Source organism: Leopardus geoffroyi, chromosome C2 (assembly GCF_018350155.1).
Source record: "Leopardus geoffroyi isolate Oge1 chromosome C2, O.geoffroyi_Oge1_pat1.0, whole genome shotgun sequence".
NCBI lineage: Eukaryota > Metazoa > Chordata > Mammalia > Carnivora > Felidae > Leopardus > Leopardus geoffroyi.
In genome coordinates this window covers 128,493,812-128,517,260 of record NC_059333.1, presented here as the reverse complement: position 1 = coordinate 128,517,260, position 23,449 = coordinate 128,493,812, and the positions used below count along the sequence as shown (strand labels likewise).

The following is a 23,449-nucleotide window of genomic DNA, read 5'->3' as shown; positions in this document are numbered from 1 at the left end:
GCATGGGGCCAGTCTTGGTGAATTGGAAACATTTCAACAAATGTCAGTGAATTGGTTACTGGACTGCTGAGTTACGTTACTTTGCTGGTCCTGCCTTCATCTTTCCTCTCTGTTTTCCCAAGGAAACACTGGCCCAGCATTTATCAAACCACTATTTTGTGCCGTGGAGAAAAACCAAAGTATCTGTGTTCAAACAATTCATGACTAAGTGTGTGGAACCTCCAACAACCCCCACAATCACATAAATCACGTAGAAAGTACCTGGTTAACAGATGAGCTGACAAAGCGCTAAGTGGAACAGGGAAGGTGGGCAGATAATTCCACATGAGATTGGTTAGTGGGAAGGCTAAGGAAGGGCTGACAAAAGATCTGGGGTTGGTTTGGATCCCTGAAGACCAGGCAGGGCTTCTCCAGAGAGAGGGGGAGGGAGGGGATTTCCAGTGAGAAAGAACAGCATGTGTAAAAAGTATGGTGGGGGGGGGGGGGATGGGCGTGCAGTGCCTGGGTGGCTCAGCCGGTTGAGCATCTGACTCTTGATTTCGGCTCAGGTCATGATCCCAGAGTTGTGGGATCAAGCCTGCCCACTGAGCCTGGAGCCTGCTTAAGATTCTCTCCCTCTCTCTCTCTCTCTCTCTCTCTCTCTCTCTCTCTCTGTCTTTCTCCCTCTGCCCCTCTCCCCCATTTTTGCCCTCTCTCTCTCTTAAAAAACAAAACAAAACATGGTGGTATGAGGGTCCATGGCCTGCCTGGTGTTATGTAGTTAATTTTTGCAAGAAGCATCTCATGGAATCTCTAGCTAAAGTAGAGAAAACATTGTGAAGCCAGAGTGCGTGCTATAGATTGAATGTTTGTACCCCTCCCCCAAATTCATGGTTGAGACCAAATCCCCAAGATGATAGTGTTTGAAGATGAGGTGATTGGGTCATAAGGGTGGAACCCTCATGAATGGTATTAGTGTCCTTATAAAGAGACTCCAGAGAGCTCCATTGCCCCTTCCACCATGTGAGGACACAAGGAGAAGAGAACCATCAGGAAGTGTGTTCTCACCAAACACCAAATCTGTGAATGAGTTGATCTCAGATTTCCTCCAGAACTGTAAGCAATGAATTTCGATTGTGTTTTTTTTTTTTTTTAAGAGAGACAGAGAGAGAGAGAGAGAGAGAGAGAGCAGGAGAGGGGCAGAGAGAGGTGGGGACATAGGATCCAAAGTGGGCTCTGCACTGTCAGCAGCTAGCCTGATGTGAGGCTCAAATTCATGAACCGTGAGATCATGACCTGAGCCAAAGTCAGATGCTCAACCAATTGAACCACCCAGGTGCCCATAAGCAATGAATTTCTGTTGTTGATTAGCTACCCAATCTGTGGTATCCCATTATAGGAGCCAGAACAGACTAAGACAATGGGGAACTGAATCTTATCCCTTAGACAATGGAGAGTCGTCGGCAGGTTTTAAGTAAGAGTATAATATGAGCAAATCCTTCTGGCTTTAGTGTTGAGGTTGTCCTGGTTGACAGGATCCAGGAGGCCAAGGAGGAGAGGGAAGGAAGAAGCTGCCTTCTATCAAATTGGTCCACAGCACCTTGAAGGTGGCTCTTGGAGAATGCATTCCTCCTGTGCAGAGACAGCCAGACATGGAGCCCGCCCCTTTGACAAACCCTTTGGTGGCATTTCACCAATGATCGCTGGATCCCAGATGGCTTTGGAATCTTCTGCCCCCCTCCTAGAACCTCCACCCGTTCTTATCTGAATCCTCCGTGGCAGACACAGAGGAGTGCTGCTCAGATTTCCCTTCAAGAGAGAACTTGCTGATTATCTGCAAGGCGTGTATTGTATCAGATAGTTTAGAGCTTCCAGTTGGCAGCGTCTTCAGTGTCAGCCTTAGCTTTTAGACATTGTTGGATTCAAGTTGCTGATTTGGGGGGAAGATTTTTTATATCTGTGTTGATGAGAGATATTAATGTGTTGTTTTCTTATAACGTCTTTGGTTTTGGTCTTATGATAATGCTGGCCTCAGATGAGTTAGGAAGTAAGCCCTCTGCTTCTATCTTCTGAAAGAGATTGTAATAAATTGGTATACCTTCTTTCTTAAATGTTTGGTAGAATTTGCCAGTGCACCTATCTGGCCATGGAGCTTTCTTTGTAGAGGGTTATTGATTATTGACTCAATTTCTTTAATAGATTATAGGCCTATTCGGATCACTTATTTCTTCTTGTGAATTTTGGAAGATTGTGTCTTGCAAGGAACTGGACCATTTGCTAGCCTAAGCTATCAAATTTGTGGGCCTAGAGTTATTCATGGTATTCCTTTATTATACTTTTAATGTGCGTGGGATCTGTAGTGATACTCCCTCTTCCACTTCTGATATTGGTAATGTGTCCTTTTTTTCTTAGCTAGCCTGGCTAGATGATTATAGATATTATTGATCTTTGCAAAGAACCAAGCTTTTGACTTTGCTGATTTTCTCTGTTGATTTCTTGTTTTCCATTTATTGATTTTCGTTCTTTTAAAATTATTTCCTTTCTTCTGTTTCTGTTGCTCTTGTTTTTCTAGTTTCCTAATGTGGAAGCTAATGTAAATTGATTTTAAGAGTTTTTTTCTTTTCTAATGTGTGCCTTCAGTGCTCTAAATTTCCTACTAAAAAGAGCTTTTGCCGCATTTCTCAAATTTTGAAAAGTTTTGTTTTCATTGTCATGTAGTTCAAAATATTTTAAAATTTCCCTGGAGATTTCTTCTTTGACCCATTAGCTACTTAGAAGTGTGTTGTTTAATCTGAAAAAAAATTGAATTTTTCCAGTTATCTTTCTGTTAATGATGTCCAGTTTAATTCCCCTGTGGTCTGAGAGAAGACAGCACATGATTTCTGTTCTTTTAAATTGGTTGAGGTGTGCTTTATAGCCCAGAATGTGGTCTCTCTTGGTGAATATTCCATGTGAGCTTGGAAAGAAGGTGTAATATGCTGTTGTTGGGTGAAGTAGTCTATAGGTGTCAATTATATACAGTAGTTTGTGGGTGGTGTTGAGTTCTACTATGTCTTTACTGATTTTCTGCCTGTGGATGGGGTCCATTCTCTCACTCCAGATGCAGGAGGGGATTTTTCTCTGATATGCCTGGTGGGACCCAGTGGAGATCTGAGAGATAAAACTCAAAAAAATATGGGGGCCCTGATGATTGGGTCCCTAGAGAGTTTTCAACTCTCAAAGTTGTCCACATGGAGCCCCAGCAATTTGTCAATTACAATTCAGGTTGTCCCGCCCAGGCAATGCTTCCCATGGAGGTTTCTGCTCTGGTGGGTTCTGATTCTCTGTACCACCTGTCCGTCTCTCCAGTTTACCTCGTGACATGACCTCACTTGTCCTACAGACATAAGAAGAGCCGTTGATTTTTCAGTTTGTCAGCTTTTTACCTGTTAGGAGGGAGTGATGGCTTCAAAGCTTCTTACATGCTGGATCAGAAATCATATGTCTGCCTTCGCTTTTGAACTGAGGCCAAGCTCTTTCTGAGAAGCCCCCAGCCAGTGACTGAGCAGACTAGGGTCTGGCCTGGCCGTTTCTGCACAACAAGGGACTCTTCTGTTGTGTTGTCTGAGACTTGGACCACTGCCTGAAGTTCTCCCTGCCTGATCCTGCTTCCTCCATTTTTATCTTTTGCAGGTATTACCCTCTGATACCCTGTGTGCATTCCTAACTCTGTCTCAGAAACTGCTTGCCAGGGAATCCAAGTGGTAAATTTGAACATACGCTCGATACTGTTGTTGGTTCCAGGAGGAGAACAAGGAAATCTATGAGCCACAGGATATGGATAATCTGATTTACAAAGTGTAGCTTGCTAACCTTCGGGCTAGGCTCCACCATTTACGGTCACACATCCCCATTTGGCTGTGGTGCTATGAGCCATCCTCCACAGTACTGCCCAGGAGTGAAGACCTCAGCACCTGGCCTCTTCAGAGTCCAGAAAAAGGAGGAGTTTCTGCCCCTCTGTTAAAACCAGTTTTTGTTTGAAGACCTACCTTTTCTACCTGCACCTGACACAAATTATGCTTTCTCCTGAGATGGTGAAGTTCTTCTGGGAGGTTTCACGGAAACCTTGGCTTAATACACCAATAGTCCTGGTGTTCTTACAAGAGGAAACATGGGGAGTCATGGATCAGGTGGTGGTGGGGGGCCTCGGGTCATCATGGAAAGCAATCACCACAGCATGGCTGAGAGATGACAAAGGCCTGAATTAGGGCAAAGCTGTGGGAGTGCAGTGGATGTGGGGGTGGGAGAGTGGGTCAGAATGGACGAGATTTCATCATTGAGGGGAATGAAGGAGTCACTAGTGACCATCATAAATCTGACTTAGGTACCTGGGGGATGGGGATGTATTTACTGTGTTGGGGACCCAGGAGGAGTTGGAGGTAATTTGGGGGAGAAAAGTGACTTCAGTATCTTTTGACTTGGGGATGCCTGCGGGACATCCAAGGGAGAGCATCCCAATTGCTCCCTGACTTTTAGTTTTCTTTCATTCTGCTTGCAAAATCAGAGAGAAGCAGCATCCTGTCAGGGGCTGTTGCTTTCCCTTCGGTCCCACTGCTGGGTTTTCTCCAGCCCCATGCCCTCAGGCAAGAGAGGAGCTGGCAGTGCAGTCTGCTGGGGGCTGCAGGGCAGGCTCTTAACACAGCAGGGCCCTTCAGATGTTCCGAAACTGACAATCTCAGGTCTACCACCTGCCAGCATTTGTTCACAGAGACACAGCATCACAAACTCTCCGGACTGGAAGGGACGTTAGAGGTCATCCGTTCCAGCCTCGGGGTTGGCATTTCCAGACTGTTCTAATAATTTAAGAGTTCCTCCTCCTATTAATGTGGGAGACTTTCTTCTAACTTCCCCTTCATATGCTATTAAAGACATGGCCCTACCCGTCTGTGGGCCTTCTTCCTTGGGAGAAGTGTGCTGGGGCTCTTGTTTGTGGATCTAGCAGGGAGGGACACGACGAGGCCAGGTTTGGGAACACGAGTTCTTTTTGTCCTTCACACTACAGCTACGAGGATGGTCTCCATGGTTACGGCAGCTTTTCAGAGGTCTACATTTTCATTTTCTCTATTTCCCTAAATGTCTAATTTATGAATAGTCTGTTTAGGTAACCTACTGGAAGTTTCTGTATGGATATGAAAATCAAGAAATATATATAGTGAAAACAACAAAACAAGCAGGCTGATAGGCATTTTGGGTACTTTTTTTTCTCCTCCTAATAACAGAAATTAGGATTACTTTAAAATTTTCAAGTTAAACAAGATTCAGTGAAAGAAACACTGCCTTCATGTTCTTCAAAGGCATGTGAGCCAGAGAGGGGCTGGAGCTAACCCAATTATGTTTTCTTTAACGTGAAATAGCTATTTGCCTGACATTGCATTTGCACCTCACCGATGGGACATTGATTTCCACCCCACCCCCCCGGTCCCACCCGGGCTCCCTTTGAACATGAAAGTGTTTTTTCCTATTTCCCCCCTTGTGAGAGCAGTGATAAGAACAGATCGATAATTACATTGTTGGATAAAAATGAATATAAATTTTATTGAAAAACAACACCAGCAACAATGTGGGGAAAGCATACGCAACAGCCACTGGCCCCCACAGCTCAACACACACGTTATGAAAAGTAATCACCTCTTAAGATTTCCAGCTACTTATTCCAAATGAAAAGAAATGATAGACCCCAGATAAACTGATGTGGGACACAGACGCACACCCGCTTTGAACACACTGCTAACAGCAAAGGATGCAGCAGCCTCGCTCGCCTTGTGTTTGCTGCGGGCCACTTAGTGTATTTCAAGGATTCACTGGTTTAGAGAGAATTTAGTCCTTCCAGTTAGCATGGCATCTAAAACCCAGACCACTGGGAAAACTTTTCAAGTCCTTTGAGAAGAGGATTTCACAAACTTTCTTGGCAACTTGTCTCTCCTGCTTAAAAACAGGAAGTTCTTTATGTCTAGCCTAAATCCTTCATGCTTCAGTTAATCTATTTATTTCCTTTTAGTCTCAGCAGGCTGTGAGGAGTTTGTCTTGGTGGGACAATGTAGCATATGGGGAACTCACAATGATCATAATCAGATTGAAACGGGAGTCCAGCTGTGCTGCTGGCATTTCCGAAACCAGCGAGAAGAAGGTAATTGCAGTTGTGGTTGTAGCCCATTTGCCTCCCACTGCCCGACCCTCCCCAGCCTTCTGGACCCTTCTGCCTGTGGCCTGAGGTCTGCCACCCTTGGACGTGCCAGCCAAAGCTCTGAGATTGATGAGTTCCAATCCTTCACTGGCGAAGTAATGAGTGCGGTGAAAGCTGTCCCTTCTAGTCCCATATCCAGGGTTTCCATTTCACGATGTGATTCCCGGGCAAACCACTCCCCAATATTATATTCCGAGTCTTATCACCCTGCCAGGCAGTCCCCAAGCTCACCTCACAGCTTGTATGTAGCAAAGATGTGCTCCGTGTGCACACGAGGAAGCGGCGAGATTCCACGAGAAAGCACCCAGTGGATTTAACACAAACATCTCAGCAGGATATTTCAGATTCTGCGTAAAAACCCTGGTGATAGACTCAGCCTCACAGTTTTCCTCACCGGCAGCTCCACACATTGGGCACCAGGGAGCGCCCGTGTCATTCCACCAGGCGCTGGGACCCCACCGCCAGGAGACAAAGATGGGGATTTGAATAAAAGATTTCAAAATGCAACCCCGAATTCTACCCTGAGCAGCATACGTATAAAAATTCATGAAGATTGGATTTCATTTCATGTATTTTTACTTCAGTGGAAAGAAATACAGGTGATTTTTTACTGTGCCTACAGCTGTCTTTACAAAGGTGGGGGGGGGGCACGTGGTTGCTCTGCAGACACTTTGAGAGGCTGGGCCTTGTCTTGGTTCCTGGGGCAGCTCCTGTTTTGCTGGGTGGCATTCTCTGCATGCTCCAGAAGGTATTAATTATATTATTTTAAAAAAGATACATGCCGTTCTCATCAGGACTAGCCATGGCTCTGGGTCCAGTGAGTGACATGAATCACAGAAGGCACTTACTATTTTGACAAAACACAGCACATTTCTTTCAGCCCATAAAATCAAAGGTGTGAAAAGAGGCTGTTTTCAGGGTGTAAAAACTCCCCTTGTTTTCCTGTCTTAGTGCATAGCAGTTCCGCCTCTGGGGCCTTTGTGCATTTTCCAGGCCTGAGTGATGCAGTGCCAAATGCCTGGGTGGCGGAGCCTGCCAGAGGACTGGACATAGGCCAGGGCAGAGCTCAGACCCTCGTGGTGTACTCCCTTCATTTCCAGGACCCCCAGCCTGGTAGAGGATGGGCTTCCCTGTAACGTGGCCGTGGGCCAGGTCCAAGCTGGGTGGCAGCGGGGATCTTCGGGGAGATGATGGCCTGAAGTGTTGGGATGGAGCTTTAGACAGGCCTGTGCAGGGGAGGCTGCTGCTGCCCACCCTGAGCTCTGAGATGGTAGGGGCAGGGGCCCCTTGGTCCTGCCCATAACCCCAGCATCTAGCACAGTGCCTGGTGCATATTAAGTGCCCCGTGAACATTTGCTGAAGACACAAATGTGCGGATGAAGGCACGAGCATCGGGCTGGCCCTGGCTGTGGCTGAGCCTGAGGACATTTAGAATGGTGGGGGGTGAGGGCAGTGCTGGCCAGTGCCAGCTCTCAGGGTGGGGGTGCTGGGTTAGGCAGGGGCCACAGAGCTGAGAGGCCAGGAGGCAGGGAGCACCTGCAGGGCCTCCAGGAGCCAGGATGGTGTTGCAGTGACCACACAAGGCCTCTCCATCCCTCCCTCTCGCGCTGCCCTTGCAGGAGCTGGCCTCTTGGTTGTTGCCATGGCAACACCGGCCTGAGGTGCTGCTGAGGGCCGGTGGGCAGCTGAGGCTCCCAGGGCTGAGCAAGCGTGGAAGGCAGGACCCCAGGGTCTCTCATGTCAGAGAAAGGAAGGAAGGGAGATGGAATATGGACGAGCACAGAAACTGCTCTCAGAGCAGGTGGAGGTCCCCCCACCCAACCCCAGCCGGGCTTTGCTGGTAGGGACCACTGGGGGCCGGCAGAACTCTGTTTTTACATGAGTCTGCTTGGCACTACGGTATTTGCACTACTTCCTGCCTGGCCTCCCTGCCCAGGTCTTTGTTTAGGGTTACCAACAAGGCCCCCTCAAGGCTCTAGCAGCCTCTTGTGGCTTCTTATGAAAGCTGTAGGCCAGGGCCTGCGGTCAGGCTCTGAGAGGGCCTGGAGGGCCACAAACTAACTAGACTGAACTGACCCTCAGGTTCCTCTGGGAGCACAGAGTAGGAGGTCTCTCACCCTTAGACTCAGGTGGCAGGGCTAACGTGGCGTCTTTCACCCCCGGGCCCTCTACCCCAGACACCCAAGGGTGGGCACCGGGAGTCCCCTTGTAACTTTTCTGTTGCCACATCACAGGTATGCACAGGGATTGTGGAGCCTCCAGCCCATCGTGGGCCGGCCAGCTCCCTCTTCACACCTTCTTTTATCTAAGGCTCTTGAGGAGCGAGAGGCAGCAGGAATGCTGAAGACGGTCAGGTCTGGGAAAAAAACGGCAGTGCAACCCTTCCGGGGGTCCAGGAATTGGTGAGACACACTGATGCTGCCTGCAAGGGGCTCTGTGATTCAGAATAACTCAGCCTTGCAGATCAGGTCCCTCTTGGGCACAGAGGAGAACTCTCCCACCATCACGTGAAAAGCTTTCTGCCTGAGCCGTGTCCCTGCTTTCCCACATCAGCCCTATAAAAACAACAACAGCATTAACACGAGAAGGGGGCATCTGGGCAGGGGTGTACAGTTTACAATACCTTGGATTTACATAGCACCTTTTTCTTCTAAAGGGCCTTTGCCTCAGTCTCCTCGGCCACCACCACAACCGAGTGCAGCCATCAGAACAGAAGCGTCACAGCTCCCGCGGCAGAGCGGAGAGACTGGGGCAGAGGCCTAGAAGTGATTTCATGCAGACTCGGTGTCCAGGGCTCTCTGCACTTCCTGTTGGGCCCTCCCTGGGCAGGTGTGGCCTCGGCCCTCTGGGAGGGTGTGGCCGGGGTGCCAGCCCTCACTGGGCGTTCACTTTGTATTTCAGGATGTAGGAGTAGAAGTTGTGGTTGGCGTTCTCCAGCACCATGACATAGACTTCCTGGCAGCCGGCCGTGTTGCAGCTGCCCTCCCAGTAGCCCTCTTGATTCAGGGTCAGGGGCCACGTGTCCTGCCCCTTCACCAGGGCTTTGGCGATGCCATGTAGCTTCAGTTTGAACGGGACGTTCCGGTTGGCAGGAAGCACACCCGACAGAGGCTCCAGCAGCTCATTGTCCTGCCCCCAGTTGCCAAAGCTCTCGGGGAACATGGGCCAGTTCACCTTGGTGTTGGTGCAGCACAGGAGATAATTGAAGACGAAGACATAGTTGCCTGGCTCCAGCCTCTTCTTGACAAAGATCTTGAGGGCAAACTTGCCGGCCTGGGGCAACTGGACTTTGAGCTCTGCCCGCTTCTCCCGCTGCGTCTGGAAGATGTAGCGCCGCTGCGTCTCCTCGGTGATGGGGCCTTCGTCCCCGTGCAGGGAAGCCAGGACGCTGATGCCCTCCTCCACGCCGAAGCTGACGGAGCAGCGCCCGTCGCTGGTGTGGATGATGGGGTCGGGGTGGGAGGGCTTCATGATGCCCATCTGCTCCGAGAACCAGCTGGGGCCCACGGGCTGGTGCAGCTCAGCTGGCAGCCGGACGCCGATGTCCACGTAGTTGCACTTGAGCGTGTACTCCAGCACCGAGCTGTAGATGTCAGACTTGCCTTTGGCAAAGATCTGCAGCTTGTGGGTGCCCACGGTTGGAGGGTATATGTCCAGCTTCATCCCGTTCTTCCTGAGGCTCAGCAGCCCATGCTCCTGCTTGCCATTGAGCATAAACATGAAGAGCGTGGGGGCACAGCTCTCAACGGTGACAGTGGCCTTCCCGTTCACTGTGGAGAGAGAACCAGGGTCAGGTGGGATGGGCCCAGTATGTGCTGATTTGCTGGTAAATGTTTAGCAGCTGGGTGTCTGGGCGAGGGGTGGGGGTGGGGGAAGCCCTAATTTCTAGTGGCTGCCCACTTCCATGGTGTAAATACTTTCAGCACGATGGATTTTAAGCAATCGAAGTGATGTCACCGACCACGATGTGAGCCAGCTGCGGCACACCGCTGGAAGGGCTCCCCTCCGCGCTGCAGGTGGTTCTCTTAGAGTGAGCTGAAAGCTGAGGGTCTCCAAAGAAAATCTGCCCCCGCTGGATGTGCTTGCCCCACCCAGGTGATTCACATTAGATGAAGGTTACATGGAGGCTTAGTCTGGTTCTGGAGCAGGGGAGAGGGTCCATGACCAGTTGGAGAGACACCCTTTGTCTCCTTCCAGTCTCGAGTCTTGCCTCACACCTCCCCCTCCTGGCATCTGTTCTTTACAGTGTCAGCAGCTGTCAGGTGAACTCAGGACCTTAAAACCTGGCTGGAATGGTTCACCACCGAAGGCTGCGCTCAAGGGGTGGGGCTGCCTCCTAGCTCCTGGAGCCCCCACCCAGGCCTCCCACATGGACGTGGCTCCGTGTGTCTCTGGAAAGGTCAAAGGTGAAGGGGAGGGCCTTTTGCATCCACCCACCTTCTGCCTCTCCCTGTGCCTTCCAGTTTTGTCTTCCTCTGTCCTCGTCACTTTTTCAGGGACAGGTGGCCAGTTCTCTGGCTTTATAGCCCGTGAGCATTCCCCTACGTGGTTCTCCCTGCCTCACGGGACCATGGGGAGGGGCGGTGGCTCCTTTCAGAGCCTCACCCACCTTCCTCCAAGTGGAAACCTTTCCCTACCTTCCACTGCCAACCCATTCCCACTGCAGTTCCCCTCCACCCATGTAACTCTCTTCTGGCCCCTGACCCCACTCTCCAAAGACTTCAGTCACTTCCTCCTAGAGTCTGGGCTGCTGGCATGCCCTCCTGGAAGTGCTCTTCTCCCCTTTCACCCACCATGCTCTCTAGCCTAGCCCTCTTGCCAGCCTGCTGACCACCGCCCCATCTTTGCTGCCATCCCTTTCCTTTCCGGTATATCAATTGTGGAGTGTTTTGTGCTTTGGTGCTATTTTCTTTGCCTACTTTCTTTCTCTTGGTTGAATCTCTACTCTCTCTTCGCTTCCTCTTCTAAGCCAATTCAGCGGGCAGAAGCTGTCTCAGCCTTCAACTGCTCACGGACCCAGTCTGTTCCATCTTGCATGAGAGTTGGCTGGTGAGATCCTGTGGAATTCATGTCTGATGTGGAGTGCCAACCAGCACCTCCACATGGCTGCCCAAGGACCCTGAGGAAAATACCTGGTCACTCTTGGGCTCACTTGTGTGGGTCACCATCAAACTGGAGACCAGTGAGAGACCTGTCCCTCCTGCCTGGCCTGAGTCAGGACCCTCCTTTTGGGGACCACAGGGCATTCTCTCACATCCTCCAGGGCACACCTCCTCACATCCAGTAGCCTTCACAGTCTTCTTCCCTCCACTGCTTTCCTCCAAACCAGGTAAGACCTTAGTATAATGTCTGACTGCAAAGAATGCAAAAAAAAAAAAAAAAAAGCCTTTTTCCAAGCCCTCAAGTGACGTTTAGCTCCTCGGAAGCCTCTCTTGTAGCTCTGCATCTCCTTCAGGAAACTTAGCACCAGTGCAATGAATTAGTTCTCTGCAATGTCTGTCTTCCCTGCAGGGGTGGGGCTGTGGGGAACTGCACTCCTGCCTCCTTTCCTGACTGTCCAGGGAAAGGACCAGGGTGCCTGGCCCAGCAGATTCTAGGCAAAGGTGAGCTGAATGGCTGGAAGACTTGAAATAAGGGCTGGTGACTCCAGGGACTCTGCAGGAGCCTGTGACCCACCCCTGCATCCCTTTTCCCTCCACCTCCCCTCATCCGTCTCAGTGGTATTCCACCCCCTACATCCTGTGTCCTCTTCCTTCCCTGCTTTTGCCCACCTGTTTCCCTCTTCTGCTTTCTTCCCGTCCCCACTCTTAACAAAACTAGCTCCAACAAAGAAAAATTCTTTAAATATGCATCATGAATATGGAATCAAATTTGAGATTACTGTATATTAAGAAACCCAGTGTTTACAGTTCTGTGTCTCTTGCAAAGGCAAGTTCTACTCCGCTATTAATTTGATGTTGCTGTAGCCTGGTCCATTCTTCCCTGTGGTTCCATGGGCCACAACAGACCGACCAGGCTCCCCATTGGATATCAGCACCGAAATGCATTCTCAAAGACAGCAACCTCATGCTGTTATTTTAACAGCAGGAGCCTCCAGGTATTTGTAGTTTTAAAAAAGTATCCCAGAGCTCAGCAGACTGGTTACGGCAACCATTGTGAGGTGGAAGGGACAAATCAGTTGGAAGGAGTGTGGGGACACCTGTGCTCCCTGCACCCCTATCACTGTGCAGAGTGGGGTGGGGCTCACCCACAGACCCGCGCACAGACCTCTCTGTGCTAACAGCTAGTGTGAGCTCAGGCCTTCCCAGGCCCCATGCAGCAGGGATGGTGCTGACCAGCAGTCCTTTGCTAAAGTGTGTGGCGGATGGGTGGCTGGGTGAGGGCAGGTGCATTGACAGGGTTGTGCTGGGCCCTGTAGTGTGTCCAGGTTATGTTCCCAGCCCCAGACCAGGCACGAGGGCCTTGAACATACATAAGACAAAGTCCTCTGGAGTCGGCCCTGTGAGGCTTGTGACCACAGTTCTGTGGCCTCCCCTCCCCTCAACATACAGGTGCCCCCCGTAAACCTCAGAGCGCACAAACACACCAGGCTGGGTGCCCGAGGCCGCTGTGGGGATCCGGGGAGCAAAGGTCAGTCCAGGTCAGCCATGGGACAGCTCAGCTGGGTGTCCTGCACTGCCTACTCCCAGGGAAGTTGGCTGGGAAAGGCTGGACTCTGCCTCCAGGAGGGAAGCAGAGCCAAGGGGCATTTGGGCTAGTGAGGGAAGGGCGCCGAGGAAGCCAGGCTGTTCCTCTGGAGCCAGCCCTAGCCTAGGGGTGCTGGGGGGCTTGCTGTGTCCTGCCAGTGCATGTCTGTCCCTGTGTACCATGATGCCTGCTCTCTTCCGGCTCCCAAGACCCAGCTCGGCAGCTACTCCCCGTAACAAAGCCTCCCCCGGTTCTCTGTCCTGGGAGACCCCCATTGCTCCCCCACTAGCCGGTTAGACCACTGACACACAGATCCCAGCTTGGCTGGGCCAACATGTCCTCTTTTCCAGGAGGTCGGAACAACAGAGCAGGCTAGTGAGCTTCTGTCGAGGACCTGAATTGGGAGGTGGGTACAGCCAGGCCTGAGGCAGTCCTTTCCCTGCTGTGGGCACTGGGAGAGACTCACCTAGCTACGGACCCTTCAGTTCTGACTTGCTGACAGGTTGGGATGTGAGTGTGGCCCTCAGGGGCTAGGGAAACCCAAGGACTTCTACGCAAGGATGCATAGGTGTGCTCAGGCATCTGTCCCTGCAAATGTGACCTATGGCTGCGTCCTGCCCTGATACCCTGTTGGCCTTGGCTGCCTTAGTAGCACCTGCACATACATACAGCTTACAGCAAGCTCACGGGCCCTGGCAGTCCCCTGGGGGCCCGGATGCCTTGAGGTACAGAGCAGGCTGCTCTGTCCCTGCTGCTACCCCACTGGCCACCTGCTCTGGCCTTACCTGTTTTGATCACCGAAGTCTCTGGGTGGGCACTCAGCATCCCTTTGTTGTAGAATTCACTCTTGTGGTACATGTTGTTCTCAAACTGCTTCAGAGATTGAGGAGGTTTGAGCAGTTGCCAGTTCTTGTTGTCTGGGAAATGGTCCTCGATGAACAGTGCAGGATGGGTGAGGAAGTAGAATTCATTGTAGCTAGAGGTTGGGGAAGGGGGAAGCTGGTCAGTAGCCATTGTGGGGTGATAGGCCTCAGCTCTGTGGAGAAGGAGGCGGGGGCTCGCAAGGGCATCTCTGGGGCCTTCTTTTGCCTAGCATATCCACAGTAGGGGCCCTGCCAACAACCCAGTGGAAGGGCCACTATCTCCAGTCTTAACATGGGCACTGCAGATGGCCCCTCAGTGGCTGCTTCCAGAAATAGGAGCCATGGCAGGATCTGAGGCCCCTTTTAAGAGAAGGCCATAGTCCACTGGGGCTGTCTAGGTGGGGAATGGGCTCCTGCTAGTCTCAAAGCCAAACAGAGATTTGAGGGAGCAAAGGCATAACCAATGGATCAGGTGCAGCTAGTGGTGCGGAGGGCCGGCAGGCAGGGAAGGTCTTGGGTGGGCAGCCCTCCTCTGGTCCCTGGGGCCAATGAGACATGGCTCTCTAGAGGTTAGTGATAAGGAACAAGAGAAGAATTGGGAGGTTCATCTGAGATGGGGATGCTTCACTCTTAGCTTATATTTGGTCTGTGTGCAGAACTGTAGAGATTTAAACTGCAAAAATCAGAGACAGTGCTCTCATTTTTCTGGATAAAAAAGAATCTGAGCTGCAGAGAGAGTTTATGACCCAGGATGAATGTCACGGCCTTAGGTTAAAACCACAGTTGGTCAAAGCCTTGGAGAACAGACATGCTCCAGTGCCCTGCACCCTGCCACCCTGCCCCACCGTGTCTCGCGGTGACTCTGTGCACCCACAGCACCCCTTCCTACAAGCCATAACCCCTTCCACACAGATACGATGTGGCTGCATTCAGCCCAGAGAGTAGGAGGAGGAACCCTGGTGTCTGGTGGAAGCAGACACCAGGAAGAGAATTCTGGCATCCCAGTGAGAGCTGTAACACGGTCAATGGGCCAAAGGCCTGAAGGGAATCTACAGACTGCTAAAGAAGCTTCTCAGCCCCGCCTTTCCTCTCCCATACGGCCTGTGGGCAAATGCTGGGCTTTTAGAACTTGGGTGGAGGGGGCAACGGGGAGCCAGAGGAGGGATTTTCGCAGGTAGAGGGTGAGGTGACAGAAATGTCTGGACCCTTACGGTCGGCTTGGAGCTGGCTCATCTCAGAGCTGGAGGAAGGGCGGGAGTGGCCAGCAGCAAGCAGAGCCCACCTTCCCCACCCACCTGGCTTGTCTACCCGCTGCTTCAACCTGGCACCTCCCCCATGTCCACCAAGCAGACAGGCAACAGAACTGAGATTTATACTTACACGAAGGTGAATTTGGAGGTGGCAGAGTCCACCAGGCCGCTGCCCCAGGTGCTGTCCAGCAGGTGCCATCTCCCCTCCAGGTACACAGCATTCCAGGCATGGTCAAACTCCCCGGAGAAGCTCTGTCCTGTCTGGTAGCCAAAGCCCTTGGAGTAGCCAGGCACGGTCATGCACTGCACTCCAGCGATCCTGAGGGTGGGACAGGGGGTCTGAGAGGTGGGCTCCTGCTGGCGCTGCCCCTCCCCCACAAGTCTGTCTGTCCACAGCCCCAGGCCTCAGACATATCTGCTGTCCTTCAGTTCCCTGCTCCCCCCCCTTCCTTTTCCCTGCCTTTCACAAGCCACATACAGATGGCCTGAGGGCTTTTATTTCCAGGGCTGGGGGATAGGGGGACACAGGGTCGGTGGGTCCTACCTGCACAGACTGGCTTTAGTCCCTACTGCCTGTGCATCCCTAAAGACTCCTGAAACATCCTTCCCTGGACTGAACCTGCCTGGTGCTTCACCTGCAGCTCTTCCAGAGGACAGTGGGTGCAATGGTGAGGGTCACCCCAAGAACATGGAAACCCAGGAAATGACGATGTTCTTGAAGAACCAGAGCAGCTCTAAACAGGTGACTGAGGAGCTGGTCTAGGTGACCAGTATCAGGGAGGGGTGCTGGATGTGAGGGTACAGAAGAAAGAGGACACCGCCCTAGGACACCTGTGTGGGGACACCTGGGGCGGGGTAGCCAGTGTCTCCAGCCCTGACTGGGAGAGGACTGGCCCGTTGCTAAGATTACTCAGGGCTGACTGCCAGGGCCACTGCGGTGCATTAAGCTCATTTGATGACTGATTGCCCTGGCCGCAGTTTCAGAGTCCCCTGTGGATGTCCTTTGGGGGTGAAAATGTTGACCGCTCACTCAACCTGAGCTTTCCACCCTCCTGAGAATGTGTTCCCCCAGAGCTCACAACCTAGGTGGCACCACTTTTTGTGGCCTGGACAGTGGGGGGATGGATGCTGGTCACCTGTGGGGACCACAGAAATCATGCAAGCTACAACCTGGGCATTTACAGCTGAAACCCTGAGGCACCACCCCAAGGCCAAAGCAAGAGCCCTGAGAGTCCCTCCATGACCAGCTGGACTTCCTCTTCAGTGGCCCTGCCCACTGCATGGCAGTTGCCAGTGTAGACCGCTACTCTGACCCCGGGGACACCCTGTGCTAGCTCTCCTGGGGGCCTTTGTGTGAATTAGAGAAAGGTGCTCCTTCTTCATGACCCTTTTCCTTCACTTGTGGCAGATGGGTATAATAAACACACAGTGCATGCTATCCAGGACGTTCATGGTGGCCCCTCAAATGTAGCTCCTTTGAGTATCATGCAAGGTACCCGCTGAGTCTGCACTCCCCTCATATGAAGCAATTCTGTACTGTGGGTGTGGATCAGGCCCGGTGGTCCCTGGTGGCCAGGGCCAGGGTCCTTCTGCAGACCAGGCCTGCAGGCTCAGGGGCCTTCCAAAAGGGCCACGCAGCCTCTCCAGGTAACCAGCAGGGGGAATGGTTCTGCATTCATCACAGGAATGGGAAATTTCTAAAAATACATGTTTGATTAGCAATTAGAATATTGGGGGCACCTGGGTGGCTCAGCTGGTTAAGCGCGGAGTCTTAGTTCTGGCTCAGGTCATGATCTCCGGGTTTGTGAGTTTGAGCCCAGCATCAAGCTCTGTGCTGACAGTGGGGAGCCTGCTTGGGATTTTTTTCTCTCTCCCTCTCTCTCTCTGCCCCTGCCCTACTCATGTTCTCTCTCTCTCTCTAAAAAAAAAAAACAAAACAAAAAACAAAAAAACAAAAAAAAAACCCCCAAAAAACCCCACATCAGAATATTGGATGAAATATTATGTATCTAAATATTACTTGTCATTTGTTGAGAAAGTCTGTGAAGCCGACATGGGGAGCCTGCGCGTTTCCACCTCCCACCCTGCCAAGGTGCTGCTTCGCCTGCACATGACAACCACTGCTCCCATGTCTGCTTGAGCTTTCCTCCTCTGCAGGGGGCAGGCCTGCCCTTCTGCCTGCGGCCTCACAGAAGCGGGTCCAGGCCTCCCAGGCTGTCTAAGAAATGCCACACGAGCAGAGCAGCGAAGCCCTCTGGGAAGGGTTTCAGGAGCACGTGGGGAATGGGGGCAGGGAGCAAGAGGGACTGGATCCTGATGTCAGGTCTTCCTGCTGGTAAAAGCCAAAACCCACTCCTGGAGCAAAAGGGTGGCCCTGGGGCAGGAGGCACAGGAGGCAGCTGCGGGTGGAGGAGGAGCGGAGGGGCCCCCAGGAGGAGAGAAAGTGCTTCTGGAGAGCCCCCTGCCTCGTTAGCTGCAGGAGGAGAAGGGGGGGGGGGTGCGTGTCTGGGGTGGGGGGATCTGAACAAGTTTAAGGTCTTAGAGAAAATGCACAGCACAGAGGGGTGGGGGGGGGGGAACCAAGGCCAGAGGGTGGGATGGAGGTGAGCATTGGCGGGGGGAGGGGGTGCTTTCCTAGAGGGTGGGGTTCCATCTATTCAGAGAGAGTGCGAAACGTGAGGGAAGACACGCCCCAGACGATGTTAATTGACAAAGGCCTATAAAACTCTGCCGTAAGCGCAAGGCCTGAGAGTGCGCGTGTGCACGTGTGGGTGCGTGTGCGTGCGTGTGTAGGGGGAGAAGCGGAGGAGGAGGGCAGAGCGAGCCGTGGCTGTCTTTACCTGGTCTCCTGGTAATGCGATTAGGGGTGATTGTAATTTTCTATTTCAAACTTTTCTATATCTACTAAATTTTCAGTAATGATTATGTGTTACTTTTAGAATTGGAAAAATTCCATAAATACTACTTGGAATTGCATTCTTCAGTGAGTTATTTTCCTTTCTTGCCCAGAAACGTCCGTGCGCGCTCACTTGCAGGAAGGAGCATGTGGAGGGATACGTGGAGCCCTGGGAACAGTCCTGCGGAGGGGTAAGTTGACTGAGGCGGGCTGTACACTTACACTCTGGACAAGCCACCCACTGGGGCCCGGTCTCGCCCCAGAGTCCCCTGCAGTCCAGGAGGGAAGCTGAGCACTGAACGTCCTCACGGCCCCCAGGTGTTACAGGGCAACGGCCCAGGTGCCTCTGCGGGCAGTGTGGCCCACTGGAATTCAGCCTGAATGCCCTCCCGGGAGAAGAGTGTCCCAGGCAGTGGACCTGCGGGTACCCTCCCACTGAGGGGTGGAGATAGGATTTGAGACCCAAGTGGGGGAGGAGCAGTGGGCTCAGTCCCAAGTCTGCGAAGGGCCGAAGGAGGCAGAACTGGGTGGCGGGATGGGTGGGCTCTGGGCTGAGCCAGGGGATCAGGGCTCCGTCTCAGCTGTACGGTCACCTCCAGTGTGACCTTGCCAGGCCCATAACGGGCAAAAAGAAAGGTTGGCATGAGCTGATCTCTAGGGGCTAATTCTCCTGTGACAGGCTGAACAGAAACTGGGAAGGCCATGGGGAATGCCTGGGGCAGAACAAAGAGGAAAAAATAAACTCAGCTGTAGGCTTATGCCATGCTTGACTATGATAGGAGGATATTTTGTTACCTGGCAGCAATATGCAAGATGAATTGGACAAAGAAGTCATAAGGCATTACTGTTAATAATCCATAATTCTCATGCAAAATAGTGGAACTAGTCATTCCAGCTGCTGGGTGCTAGTCAGGATGACCCACGGCCATTTCATGTTACCAGAAGATCACTGGCTGTGTACACTATGTGAAAAGCACTGTACCAGGCACCAGGGAATAATATCATATCTTATAGCACGATAAATACTATAGCATAATAAAATATTGTAAAAGTAAAGTTCACTGGCTGCCCGAGATGTGCTCATAGTTGTAAGGGGAGCAGATATGTGCACCATCACTAAAATGCCAGTGATGAACACAGCTCTTTTAGGGGACCAAAGGAAGAGGAATTCGCTAGAAAGATCTAGAAGAGCATTGAAGAAGGGACAGAAATGTTTCCACCTCCTACTGAGATCTGACCAGCCATCTTAGAGACCAAAATAGCATCCCACGACATCTACCTAATAACCTCAGGCTGCAGAATCTTGGGTTTTCCTTTTGACCGTTAAAAAAAATTTTTTTTAATGTTTATTTATTTCTGAGACAGAGACAGAGCATGAGTCGGGGAGGGGCAGAGAGAGAGGGAGGCACAGAATCCGAAGCAGGCTCCAGGCTCTGAGCTGTCAGCACAGAGCCCGACTCGGGGCTCAGACTCACAAACCGTGAGATCATGACCTGAGCCGAAGTCAGTCGCTCAACCGAGCCACCCAGGCGCCCCTTGACCATTTTTATTTTTTTATTTTTATTTTTAAAAAAAATTTTTTTAACGTTTTATTTTATTTTTGAGACAGAGAGAGACAGAGCATGAACAGGGGAGGGGCAGAGAGAGAGGGAGACACAGAATCTGAAATAGGCTCCAGGCTCTGAGCTGTCAGCACAGAGCCCGATGCGGGGCTCGAACTCACGGACCGCGAGATCATGACCTGAGCCGAAGTCAGATGCTTAACCGACCGAGCCACCCAGGCGCCACTCCGTGACTGTTTTTAAAACACCAACACTAGTGGTATGGATTGAGGATGTGGTAGAACCAGCCTGTGACTGTTATTTTATACAGACATGGTCAGGGTCCTGCCATGAAAACCATAAATGCTGTGTTAGCCACACCACTGCCAGGCCCCCAGCAGGGTGGCCGCACTGTCCGGGGTGGGCAATGTGCCCTGTGGGCATCAGGCTCTGACCATAGCGGACTCCCCCAACTCTGATCACCTCTCTAAGGTGTGTGAATCATGTGGAAAGTAAGAGAGGGAGGGAGGGAGGGAGGGATGTTGCCAAGGGAGAGGTAATGAAGCATGCTTTCTTTTTTGTATCTTGATGAAAATATCATGATTTTTAATGTTAATTTTTTATTGGAAGTGTAGTTTCACTAACCTTAAGCCTAATAGTCACTTTAAGTGGACAAGCATATGTGAATTAGAAGTTTTAGGCCCTTGGGGCGCCTGGGTGGCGCAGTCGGTTAAGCGTCCGACTTCAGCCAGGTCACGATCTCGCGGTCCGTGAGTTCGAGCCCCGCGTCATGCTCTGGGCTGATGGCTCAGAGCCTGGAGCCTGTTTCCAATTCTGTGTCTCCCTCTCTCTCTGCCCCTCCCCCGTTCATGCTCTGTCTCTCTCTGTCCCAAAAATAAATAAACGTTGGGAAAAAAAAAAAAGAAGTTTTAGGCCCTTGCTGTCCCTGAAACGTTGGTCCTCAAGAAAGTTAGTATTGATGCAATCAAGGTAGTTTAGAATCTACCAAAAACAGTTTGTGATTTCTCTCCTGCAGCAGGACAATCATAACCATGGCTATGTTTCACAGTTTATATAGTTGATTTCTTGTAAATTCAACAGTGTCTCTATTTCTGCTATACGGTCCCCTTTGCCTTTTCTGGCACCAGCCTTTATGGTGAGGTCAGTAACTATAACCACAGTAATAAGTCTCATGCTGAGACCCTGTGAAGGGCCTTGTGGGGTGTGATCTCAGGGGCCTCTTCTCTGACAGGTGAGGAGTCAGCAGAACAGAGAAGGAAGCTGACTTGCCTGGGGACACACAGCCAACTAGTGGCCAGAGCCGCACCAGGACTCAGTTGTCCTGCTGCACATAGTTCCGGAGGCTTTGTATTGTACCAGCCGTTTTGATTGCCAAGGTTTGTTTTAATTTATAAATGTATGGTTGGGGCACTGAGCAAAATTAAAGGATGGTTTGTTCTGGTGATGTCATCCATGTCTGCGAATGCTATCCTTTGGAGTATCTATAAGGCTGAGGGAATTCAGATGTCCCTTTCAGAGGCTTTTGATGACAAAGTCAGATCTGGGGATAACTTAAGGTTATGCAGGGTATCTGCCTCTTCTGGGAGGCTAAGATGGTCCATCCCCAGCCTTTCGGGGCCTTTGGAACCAAGTGTTATGCTGGGATCGTCTGGGACATCGTGCTGAGCAGAAGTGTGCCTCTGCTCTTGTTCTCAGGGAACAGCTGAAGGATGGATGCAAAACAGGCTGACATCTGATTGGTGACAATCAGTCTCTACAATATCAAAGCCTCAAATTGTAATAGGCTCCTTGCTTTACCAAAAGTCTCTAGAAAATTTGCTATAGCTGGTGGTGCTAGAACCGTGATAACAAGGGGAGGGGCTGTACTGGAGGCTGACTTGGTGACAGGAATCTGGGGAATTGAGCTTGGCCCCTGCAAGGAAGTTAAGCAGAATTCATGAAGGCTGTGGGGAATTGAGGCGGAAGAAAGGACATTAATGCTGGATGATGGGAAATCAGAAAGAAACCAGACCAGCAGTTACAAGCAATAGCACTAACAAAAAAAAACAAAAAAACAACTCCCATCACTTAGGAAAGACGATGAGGAAGTGAAGGATGTTGCAAAAATATCTGAGTTCTCCACCAAATTACTTTATTAAATCAGTCTTTAATGAGGCCGTTGCAGGGAGGCAGAATGGACTGGCAGAAGTAATGATGGCCGCGTGGGTACTACTCTTGCTAAGAGGCCACCCTGACAACTGAGCCGGGATAAATCAGCAAGTGTGGATTACATGTCTTCTGTTATTAAGGACTCCGCTAATGAATTTACCAAACCTTCGGCAATTATTTGGAAGGTCGGGGAATTAGGAAAGTGATGCATGGCCGAGGTTACTGATCTTTAAAGCAAAAGTTAAAGGGATCCAGGGAACCGTGAGCTACGATTAAACGTCTGAGCAATGTGCAGAGTTTTCCACATGCTAACTGCCAGGCTGGAACTTAGCTTTAAATGCTGTAAAATGTTGGGATGTTTTAATGAGCAGCTGCAGGCCAGAATAGGGCCATTGTTAAGCATCCGGACCAGGCCAAAAAGCTGACAGGTTCACTCAAGGCAAGTGTCAATTTTCTGAGTCTATGTGTGTCTATAGGAAAGTTCCACAGAGCAACAACACTCCCATACTCAAGAAATACAGGCAAGGTTGAAAAAACAACCCGTATGTCAGGTGAGCAAACTCTAAAACGCGTGTTCGCATCTAGCCCTACAGAACTGCCGATAGGCAATACAGTCCCCATGTACAGATGAGAAAATTGAGGCTCTGAGAGGTTCAGTGCCTTTCCAAAAAACACAGAACTAACAAGTGGTAAATCAAGAACTGGAAATTAAGGACTGGTAAACTGAGGACTGCAAAAGTCTTTCTGGCTTTAAATCTGGCACCCTTTCTGTACCATGCTGGAAAGCTTGTGGTGGACAATGAAGGATATACTATATGACTTAAAAGTCCTGAGTGCTTTCAAGTTGGCAAACTAAGATGAAAATTACACTCTGAAAGATGCCAGGGACAAATAGAGCTGAAGACAGTCTAAGGGCTATTCTGTTATTTAAAAAGAGAATAAGGCCCATTTCATACAACTGCACTCGAATATCTTGTCATTTCCTGTCATTGAGGACCTACGGTGTGAAGGATTCTGAGTGGGTGCTCATAGGGGAAGCGGAAATAGAGAGCAGGTAAAGACACATAAAAGATGTATTAGACCTATAAGACATATAAGAAAAGATGAGCACAGGGAACACATCTGTGCTAGAACAAAGTCTGGAAAGGAATGTGGCAATGTGAAATGTTCTCTCTAAATGGTCAGAGTAACTGAATTTTCTTCTTTTTTCTTTGCATTTTAAAAGTCATCTATCATTAACAAGTATTTTTTTTTAATTTGGAAAAATTACTAAATAGAAGCATAAGGCAAGATGGGAGCTTGTGTATAAGGTGTGCTGATGACATCAAGGGAGGGAAAAGGAGGGGGCCATCCTGGAAGGAGCATGAGAGACGGGAGCAGAGCGAGCTTGAGGACACGGAAGTGCAGGCAGTGTCACAGGTGCAGGGCTGGAAGGGTGCCGGAGGTCAGATTTTAGAGGACTTTACAGGACAGCATGAGTCGGTAGTCCTGTTCGGGAAGTCAGGGCCTAGGGAGTCTGGGTAGAGGGTCAGTGAGGGTCCCGGTTCCTGTCCGGGTCTGGAGTGGGGGCAAAAATGTGAGGGGTGGGAAGGACTGGTCCGGCGGACTGGATGGGCTGCAGAGGGGTTGCATCCTCTGCACCGGGACCTGCCCTGGCTGCCTCTGGGACTGTGGTCTCAGGGGTAGGGATTGGAGGTGGGGGGAGTGAAGAGCGGGGAACAGGCAGGAGGCCTGGAGCCACACGGGGGCAGGCACATGTCTATGCCTGGTGGTGGTGTTGCAGGGTGGGAACCCGACAGCTGGGTGCTAGGCCGGGAATGGGCTGTGTGTGCAGTGAGGAC

General features: G+C 51.0%; 1 protein-coding gene across 1 annotated transcript in view; it reads right to left on the bottom strand.

Annotated features, from left to right (window-relative positions):
* Positions 1–5,528: 5,528 nt before the first annotated feature.
* The window catches only part of KY (kyphoscoliosis peptidase), a 47,238-nt gene continuing 29,317 nt past the window's right edge, over positions 5,529–23,449 (bottom strand). Inside the window, exons 9-11 of the mRNA XM_045503566.1 lie at positions 15,133–15,321; positions 13,675–13,865; positions 5,529–9,972 (exon numbers count right to left, since the gene is read on the bottom strand). Coding sequence (XP_045359522.1) covers positions 9,077–9,972; positions 13,675–13,865; positions 15,133–15,321 — 1,276 coding nt within the window. The 3' untranslated portion in view covers positions 5,529–9,076. The remainder of the gene's footprint in view (positions 9,973–13,674; positions 13,866–15,132; positions 15,322–23,449) is intronic.